The 18397-nt window shown below is 41.2% G+C and overlaps 1 protein-coding gene and 1 non-coding gene across 2 annotated transcripts; both read left to right on the plus strand.

Moving 5' to 3' along the window:
* The first annotated feature begins 2935 nt into the window (after window positions 1–2935).
* On the plus strand, window positions 2936–3017 carry TRNAL-AAG (transfer RNA leucine (anticodon AAG)). The gene has a single exon. It is a non-coding gene; the product is annotated as a tRNA-Leu (tRNA).
* Window positions 3018–15542: 12525 nt separating this feature from the next.
* Window positions 15543–16478, plus strand: LOC138358339 (uncharacterized). Its single transcript, XM_069316173.1, has one exon. It carries the CDS (start codon window positions 15543–15545, stop codon window positions 16476–16478), a length of 936 nt encoding a protein of 311 aa, XP_069172274.1.
* The last annotated feature ends 1919 nt before the right edge of the window (window positions 16479–18397 follow it).

The raw sequence follows: 18397 nt of genomic DNA on the forward strand, positions 1-18397 counted from the left end.
GTAAGTACGTTCAACACACTCTTCATCACTTGTAAGTACGTTCAATACTCTCTATTTTCATCACTGTAGACATCTGAAAAGCACAGTACCTTCATCACTGTAGTCATTTTTCTACGCAAAGTCTTCATCAATAAACTACTTGACAATCAAACAATTTAGATTTTTTTTTAATTTAAATCTTTACAAACACACACATTAATGTTGCCCATATGGGTTAAGCATTCTGCTGTAGCAAGGTTTCTGTTTAATTCTGGGGCTGCTAACATGTAATCATTATATAGAAAATATTTTGCCATTTGAATCTTAGAAAGGATGAATTTTAGAACTTGATTATAGACTGGTATCATTGCATGAATAGGGGTGGACATGGGGGGTCGCGTTCGCCTACCTATGATCATGCCCCAACAGCACCCCAGGCACCCTGAAAAGTTTGATAAGGCTAGCCCCGAGCGTCCAGATTCATGAGCTATACAAGGTCTAAGAATGTTTAAATTTGGGGGTTTTAGCTCTTTTCCTGGACATTTTAAAACTAACAGTACAAGTCGTGGGTCTTTTGCATGTGTCCAACTGTACATATTGGAACGTTGGATCGAATAATTGCTCCTCGTACTGTTATTTCTGGAGGATGGTGTGCGTGGTAACCAGAGCCTCACGCAGCAGCAGCATCCACACTCTCCCCTTAGATAAATGTTTCTGCCTGTCGCACACCATTGTCAACTATTCGCATATATTCTACCTCCTACACAACCCCACACTCTTCCTTTTGTCTATTGCTTGCATTTATACACTGAGAGTTTACTTAAGACATGCACTGTATTCAGGAGTAACGTGTACCTGTTTATTAGTGGGTGAGATATGGTGGTGGCTTTGGTAAGTTCTCCAGAGGTTGATAAGTCTTAAGCTCAACACCAAATTAAGCCAATAAATTATATCGATCTGCTTGATTTAGAGCTTATCTGGAAATTTTATGGATTATTCACAGGTGTAGTGGTATCAGTGCTGTGTTCGCAAGTGAGGAGGTGCGTGGAACCCCCTTGCTGTCTGGGTTCGAATCCTTCTGGGGTGAGGAGTTTTCTCTCACTCACACATATGTGTATGTGTGTGTGTACATAAATATAATGCCCTGTATATACTTAAATTTAATATAATGACTCCCTTTCTGCAAGTTTCTTATCATATATACTTCTAAAGTGCGTATGGAGTTAGTGCCAACAATATTTCCTTTAATTCCCCCAAAAAATCGCATTAAAGTGATATGTCAATAAGAAAATCAATTCTCTTTTAAACTGTTCCGTGTTTCTTATTACTACTACGAAGGTCTTTCCCTCTTGTCTCATATTTATTTATGTCTCCACTTTCCAACCATCACATCCCGTTCTCTAATTTTTTGTTCAGATTGAACATCTTATTGAACCTATTATGTCGATACTCGTAGAATTTTGTTTATTTTAATTTCATGTGTCTGTTCTTTTCCTCTTTTGAAATGAAATCGTTTTTTATTTTGCCTTTTTTTTATCTTATTTTCTTGCCTTATATGTCATAATCATAATCAATTAATTAACAAAAGTGTGGTGCAAATTTAACATCCTTTGGTTAGTTTTTCGTCAAAGGTTTAGTGGCAGAAGATAAATTAAAAATTAACAGCTCTATTCAACCCATTGAAGGACTATTTCAAAATAAATTTTAACTGTAGCCTTCATGACATTTGAAAAAAAAAATACTTTAGTTATTTTTTACTCATAAAAGTCAGGTTGGGATTCATATATATGAAGGAGGTACGAGAAATTCGACATTTTGGTCAGTGCCAATAAGCTCAACAGTTTTAGGCAAAGGATCTCTCGAGTTATTATAGAATCCTGAAGGAGGACACAAAGAATCCTACAAGGAACCTTCTTCATATATTTCTTTCCTCGGGGCATCCTCTGCAGGACTGAGGAGTTGATTCAATATACCTGGAGAGAGAGTGGAGGAGGAGCAACACTGTGTTGTGTCGGCTAGTGGACGCTCAGAGATGCAATACTATGTCCACTCGTGAGAGCAGCGAGGGAACACAATAATCTCAAGAAGATTAAAATGTTGACTACAACAGCCGTGGAGCAGAGACACAATGTCGGCTGTCAGGATACAATAATTGCCTCATTGTCCACTGTATGACGCTGAAGACCATCTAGGTCCCAAGTGCATGACGCTGAAGACCGTCTAGGTCCCAAGTGCATGACTCTGCAGAGGTCGTCGCGAAGTACACTTCAACACAATGGCAAAAATTTCTCAACATGACCTGGGGGAAATGCAACAAGAGATTTTGCAATTCCGGCTGCTAATGGGGCGACTAATTTTCTGACTGCATACAGAAAACAAGAAGTGAAAATATTTAGAATAGTTGTTTGAACACAAATATTTATATATTAAAGAATATTTCAATTATCTCTCTCTTTCTCTGTCTCTTCTCTCTTTCTCTCTCTCTTTCTCTGTCTCTGTCTCTTCCCTCTTTCTCTCTCTCTTTCTCTCTCTCTCTGTCTCTTCTCTCTTTCTCTGTCTCTGTCTCTTCTCTCTTTCTCTCTCTCTCTCTGTCTCTTCTCTCTTTCTCTCTCTCTTTCTCTGTCTCTGTCTCTTCTCTCTTTCTCTCTCTCTCTCTGTCTCTTCTCTCTTTCTCTCTCTCTTTCTCTGTCTCTCTGTCTCTTCTCTCTCTCTCTCTCTCTTTCTCTCTCTCTCTATTAATTTTTCATCCCCCAGTCTTTATCTTGCTCTGATGAAGGCGAATTGAGCCGAAAACGACTTCAGCTTTGTCTAAATCTTCAAATGTGTTTTTTCCGCATACTGGGATCAGTGTTTTTGAGATCCATAATTATAAAAAATGAATAACATTACATATTAAGGTGTTGCGTAGGTATCAACTCACGAAGTCCAAATTCATGTTGGGTTCGTTGAGCATTAAGGTAGCGTGGCCGAGCGGTCTAAGGCGCTGGTTTAAGGCACCAGTCTCTTCGGAGGCGTGGGTTCGAATCCCACCGCTGCCAGGTGTTTTATTCGCGAAATAATATTTAGTTTGTATTATTACAATCCATCTTCCAAAATTGATGACACATATCAACTACTGAGACAACATACAAATATGAACTCATGTACATAATAGCAAGTATTATGAAACGTATAAAAATGGAATTCTATACACACAAAAATATATATTTTTCATACTATTAAAATTAGATGTACTATTTCGTACATCAAATTACATTGCAAAGTAAACTTAACCTATCCTAGGCCTAAATATGCATTGCTAGTCCTAATATATGCCATCTAAGGCCTAATTTAATATATATATCGACCAACTCGACCAACTGCGCAGTTGGTCGAGAATGCGCAAGCATTCTTGCTTGCGCATTCTTCTAGATCACTAGAAGAACTGTAAATGACCCGACCGGGATATGAACCCATGACGCCCGAGATTATCCCCAAACGTACACCACCAGCCACCAACCACCACAACAACACCCTTCCCACCAACCACAACACCCTCTCCACCAACCACAACACCCTCCCCACCAACCACAACACCCTCCCCACCAACCACAACACCCTCACCACCAACCACAACACCCTCCCCACCAACCACAACACCCTCCCCACCAACCACAACACCCTCCCCACCAACCACAACACCCTCACCACCAACCACAACACCCTCACCACCAACCACAACACCCTCCCCACCAACCACAACACCCTCCCCACCAACCACAACACCCTCCCCACCAACCACGACACCCTCACCACCAACCACAACAACCTCACCACCAACCACAACACCCTCCCCACCAACCACAACACCCTCACCACCAACCACAACACCCTCACCACCAACCACAACACCCTCACCTAACCACAACAACCTCACCAGCAAACCCAAAACACAATTCAAGTCCAAACGAGACTATCCAACCAGCCTCTCACTAGAGCTCGAACCCTCGCCTTCCTCATTATAAAAATGAAGTCATTTCAATATATAATGCCTTCCGCTGACTTGTTGCTGACCCTTTTTTTTACAATGAATATCGTGTTTCAGGCATTGTTGCGTGAATAATGTTCCAGGCGTCGTGATGCAAGCATATTTTCTGTTGTTGACATGAAATGAATAATATGAAAACATGTATGACCGTAATGCAAAAATTAAACGAGAAATGGCTTAAGAAATTTTGTGTAATTCAACACATCTTCAGAAGTGCAATCAATGCATTTAGTGGAAATATATAGGCAGGAAAAATATATTTCCTACCTATATATTTTTCCTATATATAGGCAGGACCCATACGTCAGGCTGCGAGCAGCCGCGTCTAACAGCCTGGTTGATCAGTCCAGCAACCAGGAGGCCTGGTCGACGACCGGGCCGCGGGGACACTAAGCCCCGGAAGCACCTCAAGGTAGCCTCAAGGCAGGACAGCTACTTGGGAGAAAAACGGTCTTTATGATAAAAGTTAATAATTTATAATTAGAAATGGGTCCAATTACCATTACCAATATTCTTGTTATATTTGTAAGTTGCATTAAAGCAGAATCAGTAATATTTTTAAAATACTTCTAAAATTTTTGATTGAAGAATGACCATCCAGATCTATTTGGTTAGAATTTTCCGACAGATGAATAAATAGAGTATTATACATTTCGCAAATTCTTATAGAATATAAAAGTTGAAAAAATCTATATTTAAATTTCAAATTTGTGATAAATGTTGTATAAGGCAAGTATGCAAAAATTTCTAATATATAATTTGCCAGCATAAATATTCTGTAAGAAATGATAAAATGTTTAATGTGGTGCTTGGTTCATTTCTCTCTCTCTCTCTCTCTCTCTCTCTTTCTCTCTCTCTCTCTCTCTCTCTCTCTCTCTCTCTCTCTCTCTCTCTCTCTCTCTCCACTCTTCCTACCTCTCCCAGTTTCCCTCTGTCATTCCTCCCCATTCTCTCACTTCCTCTCTCCCTTTCCTCCCTCTCCCATCTCTTCCTTCCATTTTGCCCTCTCCTCTCTCTCTCTCTCTCTCTCTCTCTCTCTCTCTCTCTTTCTCCCTCTTTTCCTTTGTTTCCTTCTCTCCCTCTCTCACCAGTACTATGTGACACTATGTATCATTTGTCACTATGTAGCAGGAGCCAATATGCTTCCCTACCAGTGTAAACTCATTCAAGAAAAGTGTTTCCAGCTGACTACTAAAGCATTGGGAGGCGTGTATGGTGGGATGGGTGGCGTGTATGGTGGGATGGGTGGCGTGTATGGTGGGATGGGAGGTGTGTATGGTGGGATGGGAGGCGTGTATGGTGGAATGGTAGGCGTGTATGGTGGGATGGGTGGCGTGTATGGTGGGATGGGTGGCGTGTATGGTGGGATGGGAGGTGTGTATGGTGGGATGGGAGGCGTGTATGGTGGAATGGTAGGCGTGTATGGTGGGATGGGTGGCGTGTATGGTGGGATGGGTGGCGTGTATGGTGGGATGGGAGGCGTGTATGGTGGGATGGGAGGCGTGTATGGTGGGATGGGTGGCGTGTATGGTGGGATGGGTGGCGTGTATGGTGGGATAGGTGGCGTGTATGATGGGATGGGTGGCGTGTATGGTGGGATGGGTGGCGTGTATGGTGGGATTGGTGGCGTGTATGATGGGATGGGTGGCGTGTATGGTGGGATGGTAGGCGTGTATGGTGGGATGGGTGGCGTGTATGGTGGATGGGTGGCGTGTATGGTGGGATGGGTGGCGTGTATGGTGGGATGGGTGGCGTGTATGGTGGGATGGTAGGCGAGTATGGTGGGATGGGTGGCGTGTATGATGGGATGGGTGGCGTGTATGATAGGATGGGTGGCGTGTATGATGGGATGGGAGGGAGTCAATGGGTTGTGGGATCCACTGGTGACGTTATCAACACATATTTCCCTATCACATCTAAAGTATAATAGGAAGATTAATTGTGACCTTTTTTTGACAAATAACATTGTATAATATTTTCCTAAATAGTAATTTTTTATTTCGTCTTTTAGAACGTTTTAAAGGTCATGCCAGTCTAAGATTGGCCAGAAGGTTCACTGGGTTCTCTCGAGCGTTGCACCATGATGTAGTCATGTGATAGGAGAAGACCCTGACTAGCCATGTTGGGGACTTACCCAACAGCAATTACTGGAAACAATTGGACGAGGCTAGCCCCAATCTTTGAACAGTCAGACTTTTCCATTTGCAGATGTTGATATTCAAGATGGGGTCCCGGGCGGTGCGCGACTATGTCTTTCTCTCTGCCTCCCTCTTTCTCCCATTATCCCTTTCATTCTCTCTCCCTTTTCTCTCCCTCTCTTTCATTCTCCCTTTCTGGCTTCCATTTGCCCTGCCTCACATCTGTTCTTCGTCTACTCCGCTTTTCCCTCATTCTCATTCTCTCTCTCTCTCTCTCTCTCTCTCTCTCTCTCTCTCTCTCTCTCTCTCTCTCTCTCTCTCTCTCTCTCTCTCTCTCTCTCTCTCTCTCTCTCTCTCTCTCTCTCTCTCTCTCTCTCTCTCTCTCTTTCTCTCTCAACCAACATGCATCGGGTAACACTTGACAACTGAAGGATTCGAACCCGGCCAGCCAGGGCCTCCATGCTCCTTGGCGTGTCCAGCACTATAACCACTCAGTCACACTAACTGTACAAAAGTATTGGAAGTCGTGTGACCCTTTACCCAGTATCAGACAGCTCTCGATGACCATTTTGGGAACAGCTGTTATAGTCCTGGACACTCCAAGGGACATGGAGGCCCTGGCTGACTGGGTTTGAATCCTTCAGGGGTCAAGAGTTTTCTGATGCATATATATATAAATATATATATATATATATATATATATATATATATATATATATATATATATATATATATATATAAAATCAAATTTATACGTTCAAATATATATTTTATATAAGGAGCAAGTTTTAAGTTCCGCAGCCTAACCAATATTCCCAATCGATTGCAAACTGACCAGGTGGAATTGGTCTATAGTGGAGAATATTGCTTCGACAATGCAGGAAACAGACATATGTGCATCACAAAGGAACCTCCAGATGAAGTCAACCTGCATCCTTGGTGGGGCTGGGAAACAGGCTCCCACCTGGGCCCACCTGCAGTCCAGTGAACGTTAAAGTGGTGGTGCCCACTATGTTCAGTGGGATCCACAAGCCCAGAAAATCCGAAGGCCGTGAAAGTGTTACTGCTTCACGTCACTAGGCTCATCAACCCTTGGCTCCGGGGGTAAATGGGAACTTGAGTCTCTGAAGGAGTTGGCAAGAGAAACTCATTAGACAAAGCAGATATCCCTGAGTAGCCATTTCTCCTGTTTCAGCAGCTGACTGTACCCTACAGTCAGGGTACGAACTGTTGATGGGGGGAGAGCCCAGGCTCTTGCTGCCTGGGCTTGAATCACAATTTCCATCTCAATCCTTACTTCACTTTCTTCTCCCCTACTTCTCTCTTCGGCCTTGTCAATCTCCCATACTTCCTACTCTATTATTAGTGTCCCTCTTTGACCGAGTATGTGCCTCTACCTTGTGGCCAATTGAGTCCGTGAGACAACAGAGAAGTGTTTTGATGTTGGGAAGCATCAGACACTACCCACGGTAAAATTCCCTTGCCGACCTTTTCACTAATACAACGGATGTGCTGAGGTTTTCATGGTAAGTCTTTACTTGATTCTGTATTCTTCCATATCAAATAGAGCCTAAAGGTGTCACTCTTACTCAGTCATATTAAACATTCAATAGCAACCCAAATGTGGCATGAATCACTATATTTTATTCTGTAATATTCAACATCCAGCAAAAGCCCTAAGGTTGACAATGCGATCAAGGTTGGAGGAACAATTTCACGCAACAGAGACTTCGGACTTGGCTCTAACAACCCAGTTCCACGCGGTCAAAACTCATATATTTTCTTCTGGGGCTTCTGGCATTGAAATTTATTTATGAAGCAAAATTTTACACTTTATAATCCAGTTTATAATATTTATTTTATTTTGTTTAATGAGGAATTCATCAAGTACTTTCCGGATCTACTTAAGACAATAGTATTGCCTCGACCTTGGAGAATGTTTTGCATATAGAAGAATAGAAAACAAAGTTGGGCTTAAGTTATAACACTCAAGTTGAAATTTTGCAGGTAATTGACCATTGTGGTCCCAGTGTTTACTGGGTTTTTGTTGGCTGTCAAAGCTTAAGATATCTATTAAATTTCATTGTGTCAAATATTATATTGTGTCAAAATACATTATTCAGAAAGAAATATTAAGATAGCGTTTTCAAGTTTTATTAATTGTTGTAATAGCTACGAAAAATAAGATTTTCACTACAAAGTTATTCAAGATAAGAGTCACAAGAAGAATGATAGTCACTTTGTTTTGTAAGGCATTAATATAGTTTATTAGCATTTCCAATGCCAAATTAAGCATTTTTACTCTTTCGTAAATAAATAAAATGACCTTCCCTCAAGCGTATATAGTCAGTAGGATATCTCTCTCTCTCTCTCTCTCTCTCTCTCTCTCTCTCTCTCTCTCTCTCTCTCTCTCTCTCTCTCTCTCTCTCTCTCTCTCTCTCTCTCTCTCTCTCTCTCTGCATATATATATATATATATATATATATATATATATATATATATATATATATATATATATATATATATTATGCGTGAGTGTGAGTTACAGGAACATTACAATTATTCTTTCTGTTTTGCATCACAGGATTTTTTGTTTTGTTGTTATAAAACTCAGGAAACATGTCTTCCCCACTTTATCTGTTGGAATTAATTGAGGCCCCAGATTACGTAAGCTCCAGAAACACCTCACATAGAAAATTACCCAATGAGATAATCATTGGCGAGAATTAGTATGTTTAATCCCTGTTCCTCATTAATTACCTTGTCAGAATTGGCGATTGATGTCAGAGCGACGTCCTCTGTCTGACAGGTGAGTGGCAGCCACTAGGAAGGGGTCCAGCCGACCTGATAGCCTCGGGTGACAGTGATATCTCCCTCACAGGGAGTGATAGTAATTTCTCCATCACAGAAGGAGTAAGGGTTATATATCCATCACAGATTGAGTAACAGTGCTGTCTCCATCGTCGTTAGAAGAACAAAAAACAGTGATATATGTATTATAGTTAGAGGGAGGAATAGTGTTATCTTCATCATGGAGGGTGATACAGTGATATCTTCATCATAGAGAGATGCACAGTGACATCTTCATTATAGAGGGATGCTCAGTGATATCTTCATCATAGAGGGATGCACAGTGATATCTTAGTCATAGTGGGAGATACAGTGATCGTTCCACCTCACGGATCACAGTAACAGTGATGACTCCATCATACTAATTAGAGAAAGTGACAGTGTTAGCTGTAATAACATAGTTACAAGTTTACTCTCCACGTTAAACTTAGAGCTGATTAACTTTCTCCTTCTCCTGTCTATATCCAAAAATATCATCACTTACACAGTGGATGGAAAGGTATGTTAGTGAGTTATTATTATTTTTAGTTTTTTAGTAAAGAATAGATTTTATGGATCTTGTATCCCAAGGGAAAACTAGTTCTTATCACTGATTATGAGTTGTGAGAAGGGGCAGCTCTCAGCCTGATAATAAGAGTCAGCAGTCGTCTGTTCGTGTAACCACCTGTGTACAATTATTATCTGACCAAATGAAATCAGCAAAATTATTCGTACACTCTGCATCACTTTGTTTTGGAACGCGAGAAAATAAATACATTTTTAGATCATGCTATAACAAATGTTAACAAAATGTGTATTTCAAAATTATCTGCTGCCAGAAATGTTGATCAATTGTCAAGAGTAGTGCATAAACATGATTGTAACCTTTTTATTCCCACCCATTGGAGTTTTGCAAGGTGCATAATAGGCCAATTCAAATTGCATGAAAATGGTTAAACTAATAAGCTCTCACTCATTTGAGTTAGGTTCTCTTAAGGTCACAGTGATGTTATTTTGTAACCTCGCTACCGCTCACAGGATGGGTACTGCATAATAAATGAATTAATCTAAATATATATGACTGAAAACTCACACCCCAGAAGTGACTCGAACCCATACTCCCAGGAGCAACGCAACTGGTAACTACAGGACGCCTTAATCAGTTACCAGTTGCGTTGCTCCTGGAAGTATGGGTTCGAGTCACTTCTGGGGTGTGAGTTTTCAGTCGCATATAGTCCTGGGGACCATTCAAGCTTATATATATATATATATATAATTATATATATATATATATATATATATATATATATATATATATATATATATATATATATATATATATATATATAACTTATTGGTAGCCTTTCTTGCAAACATATGTTGTTGAATATGATAGAAAGGGTAAGATTAGTGATTTTAACAAGAATATTCTCAACATTCCTTTTTTTTCTTGTGTCGAGGAAAGTTTAAAAAATAACTCTCCAAAGTTCATTTTTACACTTTATTCTTGTCTGACGCCTAGCGATGCGTTTCGCAAGGTACACCTTACATTTTCAAAGACAATGATATCATGATTAACATCGGATTATAATCTCTTTGGGTGAGATGGAGAACAAGTGGATTAATGGTATAACATAGGTATTAATTGGGTATTAAATGTATCAATGCATAAATGTGTCATGGGTATTAATTGGGTATTAAATTTATGTTTCTTAGATTGGGTCATTGGATGTTGTCTCTGTATTGGCTCTGGGTCTTGAAGTGGGTAGAATGTAATTATATGTTAGCTGGTTGTTGAGTGTTGGTCTGGACTTTTTGATATGTAGTGCCTTGTGTAGGCGATGAGTCACAATAACGTGGCTGAAGTAAGTTGACCAGATCACACACTAGAAGTTGAAGGGACGACGACGTTTTGGTCCGTCCTGGACCAAGTTGATTGCAATCGACTTGAGAATGATCCAGGACGGCCCGAAACGTCGTCGTCCCTTCACCTTCTAGTGTGTGATCTGGTCAACTGTAGTGCCTTGCTGATGTCCAGTCTCTTACTGTCTTTATACCTGACGATTATTTCAGTGTTGCTTGTCAAGATGTCTCTGGTGATGATCTGTATGTGTGTGGAAGTTATATGTTCCTTGACAGAGCTCTATTGTTTGAGCAGTGTTAATCGCCTAGAGAGAGACGTTGTTGTCTTGCCTATATACTGAGATATTTGGGGCTGACAATCCCAAAGTGGGCATGTGAAGGTAATTATTGATATTTTATGAACGATTGCCTTTTCCAGAGTAGTTAATGTTCTCAACCACTGGCTACTCTACCAGTGGCTGAGTGGTAGAGTAGCTACCATTTCTATTTCATTGTATTTTCACTTTATAATCTAGTTTTGTGATATGCACTGATTTTCCTCCTGATATCCAGGCTCGAGGGGTCACCTGTTGTAAAAACAAATACTGCATCTAGTATGCTTCTCAATCAGCCCCTCAATTTTTTTTAAATTCATATAACTAATATTTCTCTTCGTGTAGATTTTAGCTACTTGTTTCTATATAAACCCCATGTCTTTATTGTTTGTTGCTGTTATGGATTTCTAAAGAAAAAATATATTTATCTGGATGAATTGGCAAAGTCGACCTTGATTGATGCTACTCTAAAATTTATGGAAACTTCGTCTCTGAAACTTCCCTGGAATAGTAGAAAAGTTAATGGAGTTTGATGAGATAACCTTTCTCTTCTGGTAAAAAAAATATGCGGTAGAGAAGGTCAAAATAATCAACCTTTATCACTTTAAAGTTCATTGAGATTAAATTCTCGTAAATGAAAAGCTTTCATGGAAAAGTAGAGGAGCTAAAAATGTATATATTTTTAATATTTTCCAATTTGAACAGATTATTTTTGTGTGAATTGTAGTGTGGAGTGTGAGAGGAGGAATCAGTGGTGGAGTGGCGAGCAAAAGCAATATAGAGGTGCTCGTGTCACCAACACCGATTTGTAGAGAGCTTTCGTCGCTCGCTGAGTGCAGGACTCGAGTGCATGCGAGCTTAAGGCAGCATCCACAGCCAGTCTCTGACAACGACTTGAAATCAGAGGTATTTAGCACGCCTGAAAGTTCAAAGGCAAGTAAAGGTACAGATGGACACAGAGATAATGGAATAAAGGGAAAGGCCAAGCCTTTATTTTACAGAGCCTTTGATGAATTTTTAAAAAGTGTGGAAGTAAAAAGTTTAGTATAAATGCTGTTTTACTACTTAGTAAAACAGTCTTACTACTGTTTACTACTTAGTCTTCTTCTGATCAAGTATACAACATGAAGACTAATATGGATTATAGAGCATACTAATTGTTTTCTTTAATACGAACTTTGTAACATTTTGAAAACGCACCAACCACCTCTTGATGTTAAAACTAAGTAAGACGTAAGAAAAGCTTTTGGAACAAAGCGGCCCCAGACACACGCATAGCCCTCTAGACCATGATGAGCTTATAAGAAGATAATGCAGGCGTCTGGAGTGTAAGGTCATCTCAGTCTCAATACTTCAATTGATTTTCTTACGGATGTTTCACGTTATCTTAACCTCATTATGAAGTAAATATCTGTGTTTCTCCTTTCGGGTAACACAGATTACTTATCAGCAACTCTGAATGCTACTCTTAGCGAGTAATTATTAGGTGTTATCTTAGTTATCTTCGGTGTTATCTTAGGTGAAGTTATCTTAGGTGTTATCTTAGGTGAAGTTATCTTAGGTGTTATCTTAGGTGTTATCTTAGGTGAAGTTATCTTAGGCGACGTTATCTTAGGTGAAGTTATCTTAGGTGTTATCTTAGGTGAAGTTATCTTAGGTGTTATCTTAGGGGATTATTCATATTAAAAATGCTTCATTTGATAGAGTACCCGGTAGTGTGAGCCAGAATTCGGCTCAAAAATAACGCTTATGAGTCAAATTTTCGATATTTTTGATATTGTGAAAACTGTAGGGGGGTTTTGGGCATAATTTGACCTATTGCCGTTTTCACTAGATGACATATATATATATATTAGGTATAAAAAGCCGTAATTTCAAACTCCAAATATGTGCAGTGAGCCAGAAATGTTTATACAGAACATATATATGACAGCTAGTGAAAACGGCGATGGGTCAAATTCTGCCCAAAACCCTCCCTACAGTTTTTATAATATCGAAAATATCGCAAATTTGACTCATAAGCGTTATTTTTGAGCTGAATTCTGTCTCAATGCACATATTTAGAGTTTGAAATTACGACTTTTTATACTATGTGCCACCTCTACATGGTATAAAAAGTATACATTCCTTACCACCCCATACCTTTCCTTCCTATCTCATTCCTTTCCATGCCTTGCCATCCCATCCCTTCCCTTACCTTCCCATTGCTCTCGCCACCACTACCACTCGCTTTATGAACCTATTTGCTTCCCTAATCCCCATCAGGGGAGGTAATAGACAATTTGGATGTGAGTCAACTAACTCAACACCAGGAATGAAAAGAGCGAATTTTAACAGAGAATTGTTGTTTCTCTTGTTATTCTCTGTTCTCTTTTGCTTGTTCTGTTTCGTTTATTTCTTAGTTTGGGCATAAACTTTTGGTTTAAGGTATTTAATGAGACTGATGAAGGAGCACTACATAAGCAATATGTAGTTATTCTGCATGATTATAAGTCACTGGATTTATCAATGTTATTTTTAGCATTTGTGTGTGAAAGCGTTTTGTTTTCCGCCTTCCTGTATTTGTTTACATATTGCATTATATTCATTATATATTTACATTATATTCATTATAGTTATAATTAAAATAATTTTAATTATGTTAATAAGATTCGTATTATAGGTAAAATATTGTTCCCTGTTATCTACATTTAAAATTTTGCATTTCAATGTTCAACTTGAAAGATCTTCCTGCTAACAATTTAATTGTATTAGTTTTGCATTTTGTGAAAGTATTTGAATATGTATATGAAAGCTAGAGGGTATATGTCTCCACAATCGTCAGGCCGAGGTCTCCAGATGACCCAATACACTCTCGTGGTGTTGGCTCGTTGATGAATCAACGTTATTAATGATAACTCAACGTTAAGTCATCGGTGATAATGATGATTCCGTGTTATTTGGCCTTGGTCGTGGATATTGTGTTCATTGGGTTCTTTGCCAGCACATATAACTTGCCAGCTGAGTAACCTCTCCCTCTCTTCTCCTGTATCTAAAAGCTGCTCTCTATCTCAAGTAAATTATCAGGTGATATTCAGGGATGTTCGAAAATTTCACTAAATAAATATGTGCGATAAACAGGGAAAAAAAAAACAGCAGTAAAGTTTGAACGCTTAAATCATGATTGTAAATCCTGGAGTTTATCAGCTAGCAATAAAATTCCCCAACATTTTTATTTATTTTTTATTAATAGGCTTAGGTACACAGTTTTGTGTTCTTACCCTAGTTTGTATGAGGGGTTGCAAAATATAATTTAGTGGCTTGATATGTTCACTTAGCACTTGGGATGCGTGCACAGAGTACTTGCTTGCACTAACAAATTCTGCGATGACAATAAATATTTCATCTCATATCCGGAAGAAAAAGAAGTAATTTCAAAACTCTAGATATCTGAACTAATCCACAAGGGCCGTGACGAGGATTCGAACCTGCGTCCGGGAGCATCCCAGACACTGATCTGTGATGATCATGAGATGTGATCTCTGTGTGCTCTAGATATCTCATTCCATTTAGAACCGGGTCCCACCTGGTTCACTGTGGGAAGGCGCTATGCAAGGTCCCAACCATCATAGTGTTATCTGGCGCTACAACGGAGTCCGTCCACACTTAAGGAAGATAAGGCTTTGAAATACAAGTTTTGTATTTTATATATGTTTTAGTCCTGAAGGTGAAGAGATGAAAAAGGGAGAAGAAGAAGGAGGAGGGTAAGGATGCAGAAATGGAAGTGTGGGAAATAGGGGAGGGATAGGGAGAGAGGAAATTGAAAGAATACTTTAATTACGAATATTAAACTAAGAATAACCCGATAACACAACCCGTAAGTAGGCTGTGGACACCACAGCTAACATCCACCACCATTTTCACCACTGCTTGTCACAGTGGTGTCACATTTTCACCACAGCCGCCGCCACATCTCCCCCGCCACCACAGCTACCACGCCGCCACAGCTACCCCGCCGCCACAGCTACCCCGCCACCACAACTACCCCGCCACCACAGCTACCCCGCCACCACAGCTACCCCGCCACCACAGCTACCCCGCCACCACAGCTATCCCGCCACCACAGCTACCCCGCCACCACAGCTACCCCGCCACCACAGCTACCCCGCCACCACAGCTACCCCGCCACCACAGCTACCCCGCCACCACAACTACCCCGCCACCACAGCTACCCCGCCACCACAGCTACCCCGCCACCACAACTACCCCGCCACCACAGCTCCCCCGCCGCCACAGCTACCCCGCACTCGCTAACATACCTCTGTGAAATATGACGTTATGATCTAAGTATTGGAAACTTCCCCCACAGGGTCAATAATCAATAGGTGGTTATGATGATGCCGCCGCGGCGACATGTTGAGGAAAACTAGGGATAATATCATTGACCCCCCCCCAGGCTACCAGCCTGGCCTGCGTGGGGAACCTGCACCAGGGAGCCTACACCAGGGAACCTGCACCAGGGAACCTGTACCAGGGAGCCTACACCAGGGAACCTGTACCAGGGAACCTGTACCAGGGAACCTGTACCAGGGAGCCTACACCAGGGAACCTGTACCAAGGAGCCTACACCAGGGAACCTGTACCAGGGAACCTGTACCAGGGAACCTGTACCAGGGAACCTGTACCAGGGAGCCTACATCAGGGAACCTGTACCAAGGAGCCTACACCAGGGAACCTGTACCAGGGAACCTGTACCAGGGAACCTGTACCAGGGAACCTGTACCAGGGAACCTGTACCAGGGAGCCTACACCAGGGAACCTGTACCAGGGAACCTGTACCAGGGAACCTGTACCAGGGAACCTGTACCAGGGAACCTGCACCAGGGAGCCTACACCAGGGAACCTGCACCAGGGAACCTGTACCAGGGAACCTGTACCAGGGAACCTGTACCAGGGAGCCTACACCAGGGAACCTGTACCAGGGAACCTGTACCAGGGAACCTGTACCAGGGAGCCTACACCAGGGAACCTGTACCAGGGAACCTGTACCAGGGAACCTGTACCAGGGAACCTGTACCAGGGAACCTGTACCAGGGAACCTGTACCAGGGAGCCTACACCAGGGAACCTGTACCAGGGAACCTGTACCAGGGAACCTGTACCAGGGAGCCTACACCAGGGAACCTGTACCAGGGAACCTGTACCAGGGAACATGTACCAGGGAACCTGTACCAGGGAACCTGCACCAGGGAACCTGTACCAGGGAACCTGTACCAGGGAACCTGTACCAGGGAACCTGTACCAGGGAACATGTCGGATGAGGCAGCGAAATACAAACGGAATAATGTAAAGAGAATGAAGAAAAATGTAGAATGGAACTGACTTAATATTGGAGAAAAATTGTGAAGGTTACCTGCAGATGGGTGTCGATAGGAGTCAAGATTCTCTCACTGTTGTCTATCATAACTTTCTCTCCTCCATTTCGGGAACGATTGAAAAGACTTCCCACAGAAGAGTTTAATAGATGGACCGGATCTGTAGTTATGTTCCGATAGACATCAATGTCCGTTAAGAACACTCCCGACTTGCTGGTCCAACCTCTTGGGCTGGACGGTCTGGCTTGATGCAGGTCGGCGTTCAATCCCCGACCGTCCAAGTGGTTGGGCACCATTCCTTCCTCCCCCGTCCCATCCCAAATCCTTATCCTGACTCTTTCCAAGTGCTATATAGTCGTAATGGGTTGACGCTTACTGCTGATATTTCCTTTCCCTTCCCAACTTGATGATGTGGAATTCTCCTAACACTAAGTAAAACAGCTTTAAAGACACAAGTTTAGTTTAGTTCATTTATTATGCACCCCATACCCAGCTTGTGGGCGGTAGTGGAAAGGGTTACAGAGGCACATAATGGGCTCAGGGACTGAACCCCACAATTCATTTAGCTAAGCAAGTTACAATCTTGATGAGCTAGTTACAAAATTCAGTATAAGTCGTCACAATGGGTTCGAGATCGACCACAAGTACAGTTTCTAAATTAAGCAACTGACACAAGTGTCGTCTAGGCCTTCACATAATTATTTGGGGACCATCAGGCCTAATAATGCGAAAAAATGGGGGAAGGAAAAAACATCTCTTTCAAGGCGCCTGATAATATATAAACGAAAAAGATTAGATCAAAGATCACATCACTTCACACACTGCAAATACAAGCAATTGCCAGCAAGTGATCACCAAGAGAAAGCACCAATTCAGCAAGATCACATAGCACCAAAGTGCAAAATTTAACCATTCAGCAACCAGCTTCCAATGTCGAGTCTCTTCCTCGTGGACCCACGCCTCAGTGAACTCAAAACAGAAGCTGGAGAACAAAAGAACATAAAACTGGAGAAGTAATATTCCTCTCATAAGAACATACATAAGAACAAGGTAACTGCAGAAGGCCTATTGGCCCATACGAGGCAGCACCTATCTCCTTCACCCCTATCTTCCTTTATGGTGATACAGCTAATCAGTCCTTGCGACTATATTACGTACACTCAGTACAGTATGTTAAGTACTTTTTCCCAAGATAAGTGGCAAGGAATGTGGGCGTTTATTACGGCCGCAGAATGAACTGGCCACTTTGTCATGGTTACAAATGACGTTCTCAAAACTACAACGATTGTAACTCTCCTCGTTTATTACCCGATGCGTAAATCTCCATTTTTGGGAGCCGAGTCTAACAAAAGTTGCAGAACTGTAACGTATAGTGTGTATATATATATATAATATATATATATTTATATATATTTATATATATATATATATATGCGTGTGTGTGTGTGTGTGTGTGTGTGTGTGTGTGTGTGTGTGTGTGTAATATATATTAATATTTACGGTAAGTGGGTAACCTGTCCTCAGGCCTGGCACATCCAAGCAACAGTCAACTCCAATAACACTGTCTTAAATTTTAGCAAGTTGTTCGCTCAAAATAAGCAATGTTCTCAATTTTAAATTAATATTTTATATTAGCATTTTGTGCATATTTAGACGTAGGTTAGTTGATGTGTTTAGGTTCAATTGACAATTATATGTATTTGTAATATTTGGGTGAAACATTTATAGAGTTGCTATTCGAAGAGTTGTCATCAGAGACGCACTATTTGAGAAACGTTTGAGGGACATAAGTTGTGTGTAAACGGTTTTTCCTTCTTAAACAGGAAGGTTTGACGGCTGCTGCTTTAAGGAGCCTGGCCTGAGGGCAGATCGCTCTAAATGCCTTACCCACGGG

The sequence above is a fragment of the Procambarus clarkii genome, chromosome 83, assembly GCF_040958095.1.
Source record: "Procambarus clarkii isolate CNS0578487 chromosome 83, FALCON_Pclarkii_2.0, whole genome shotgun sequence".
Taxonomy (NCBI): Eukaryota; Metazoa; Arthropoda; class Malacostraca; order Decapoda; family Cambaridae; genus Procambarus; species Procambarus clarkii.

What these genes read in the sequence shown, in the direction of transcription:
- LOC138358339 (XM_069316173.1), top strand. Translation starts at nt 15,543, where the DNA reads ATGTTGAGGAAAACTAGGGATAATATCATTGACCCCCCCCCAGGCTAC.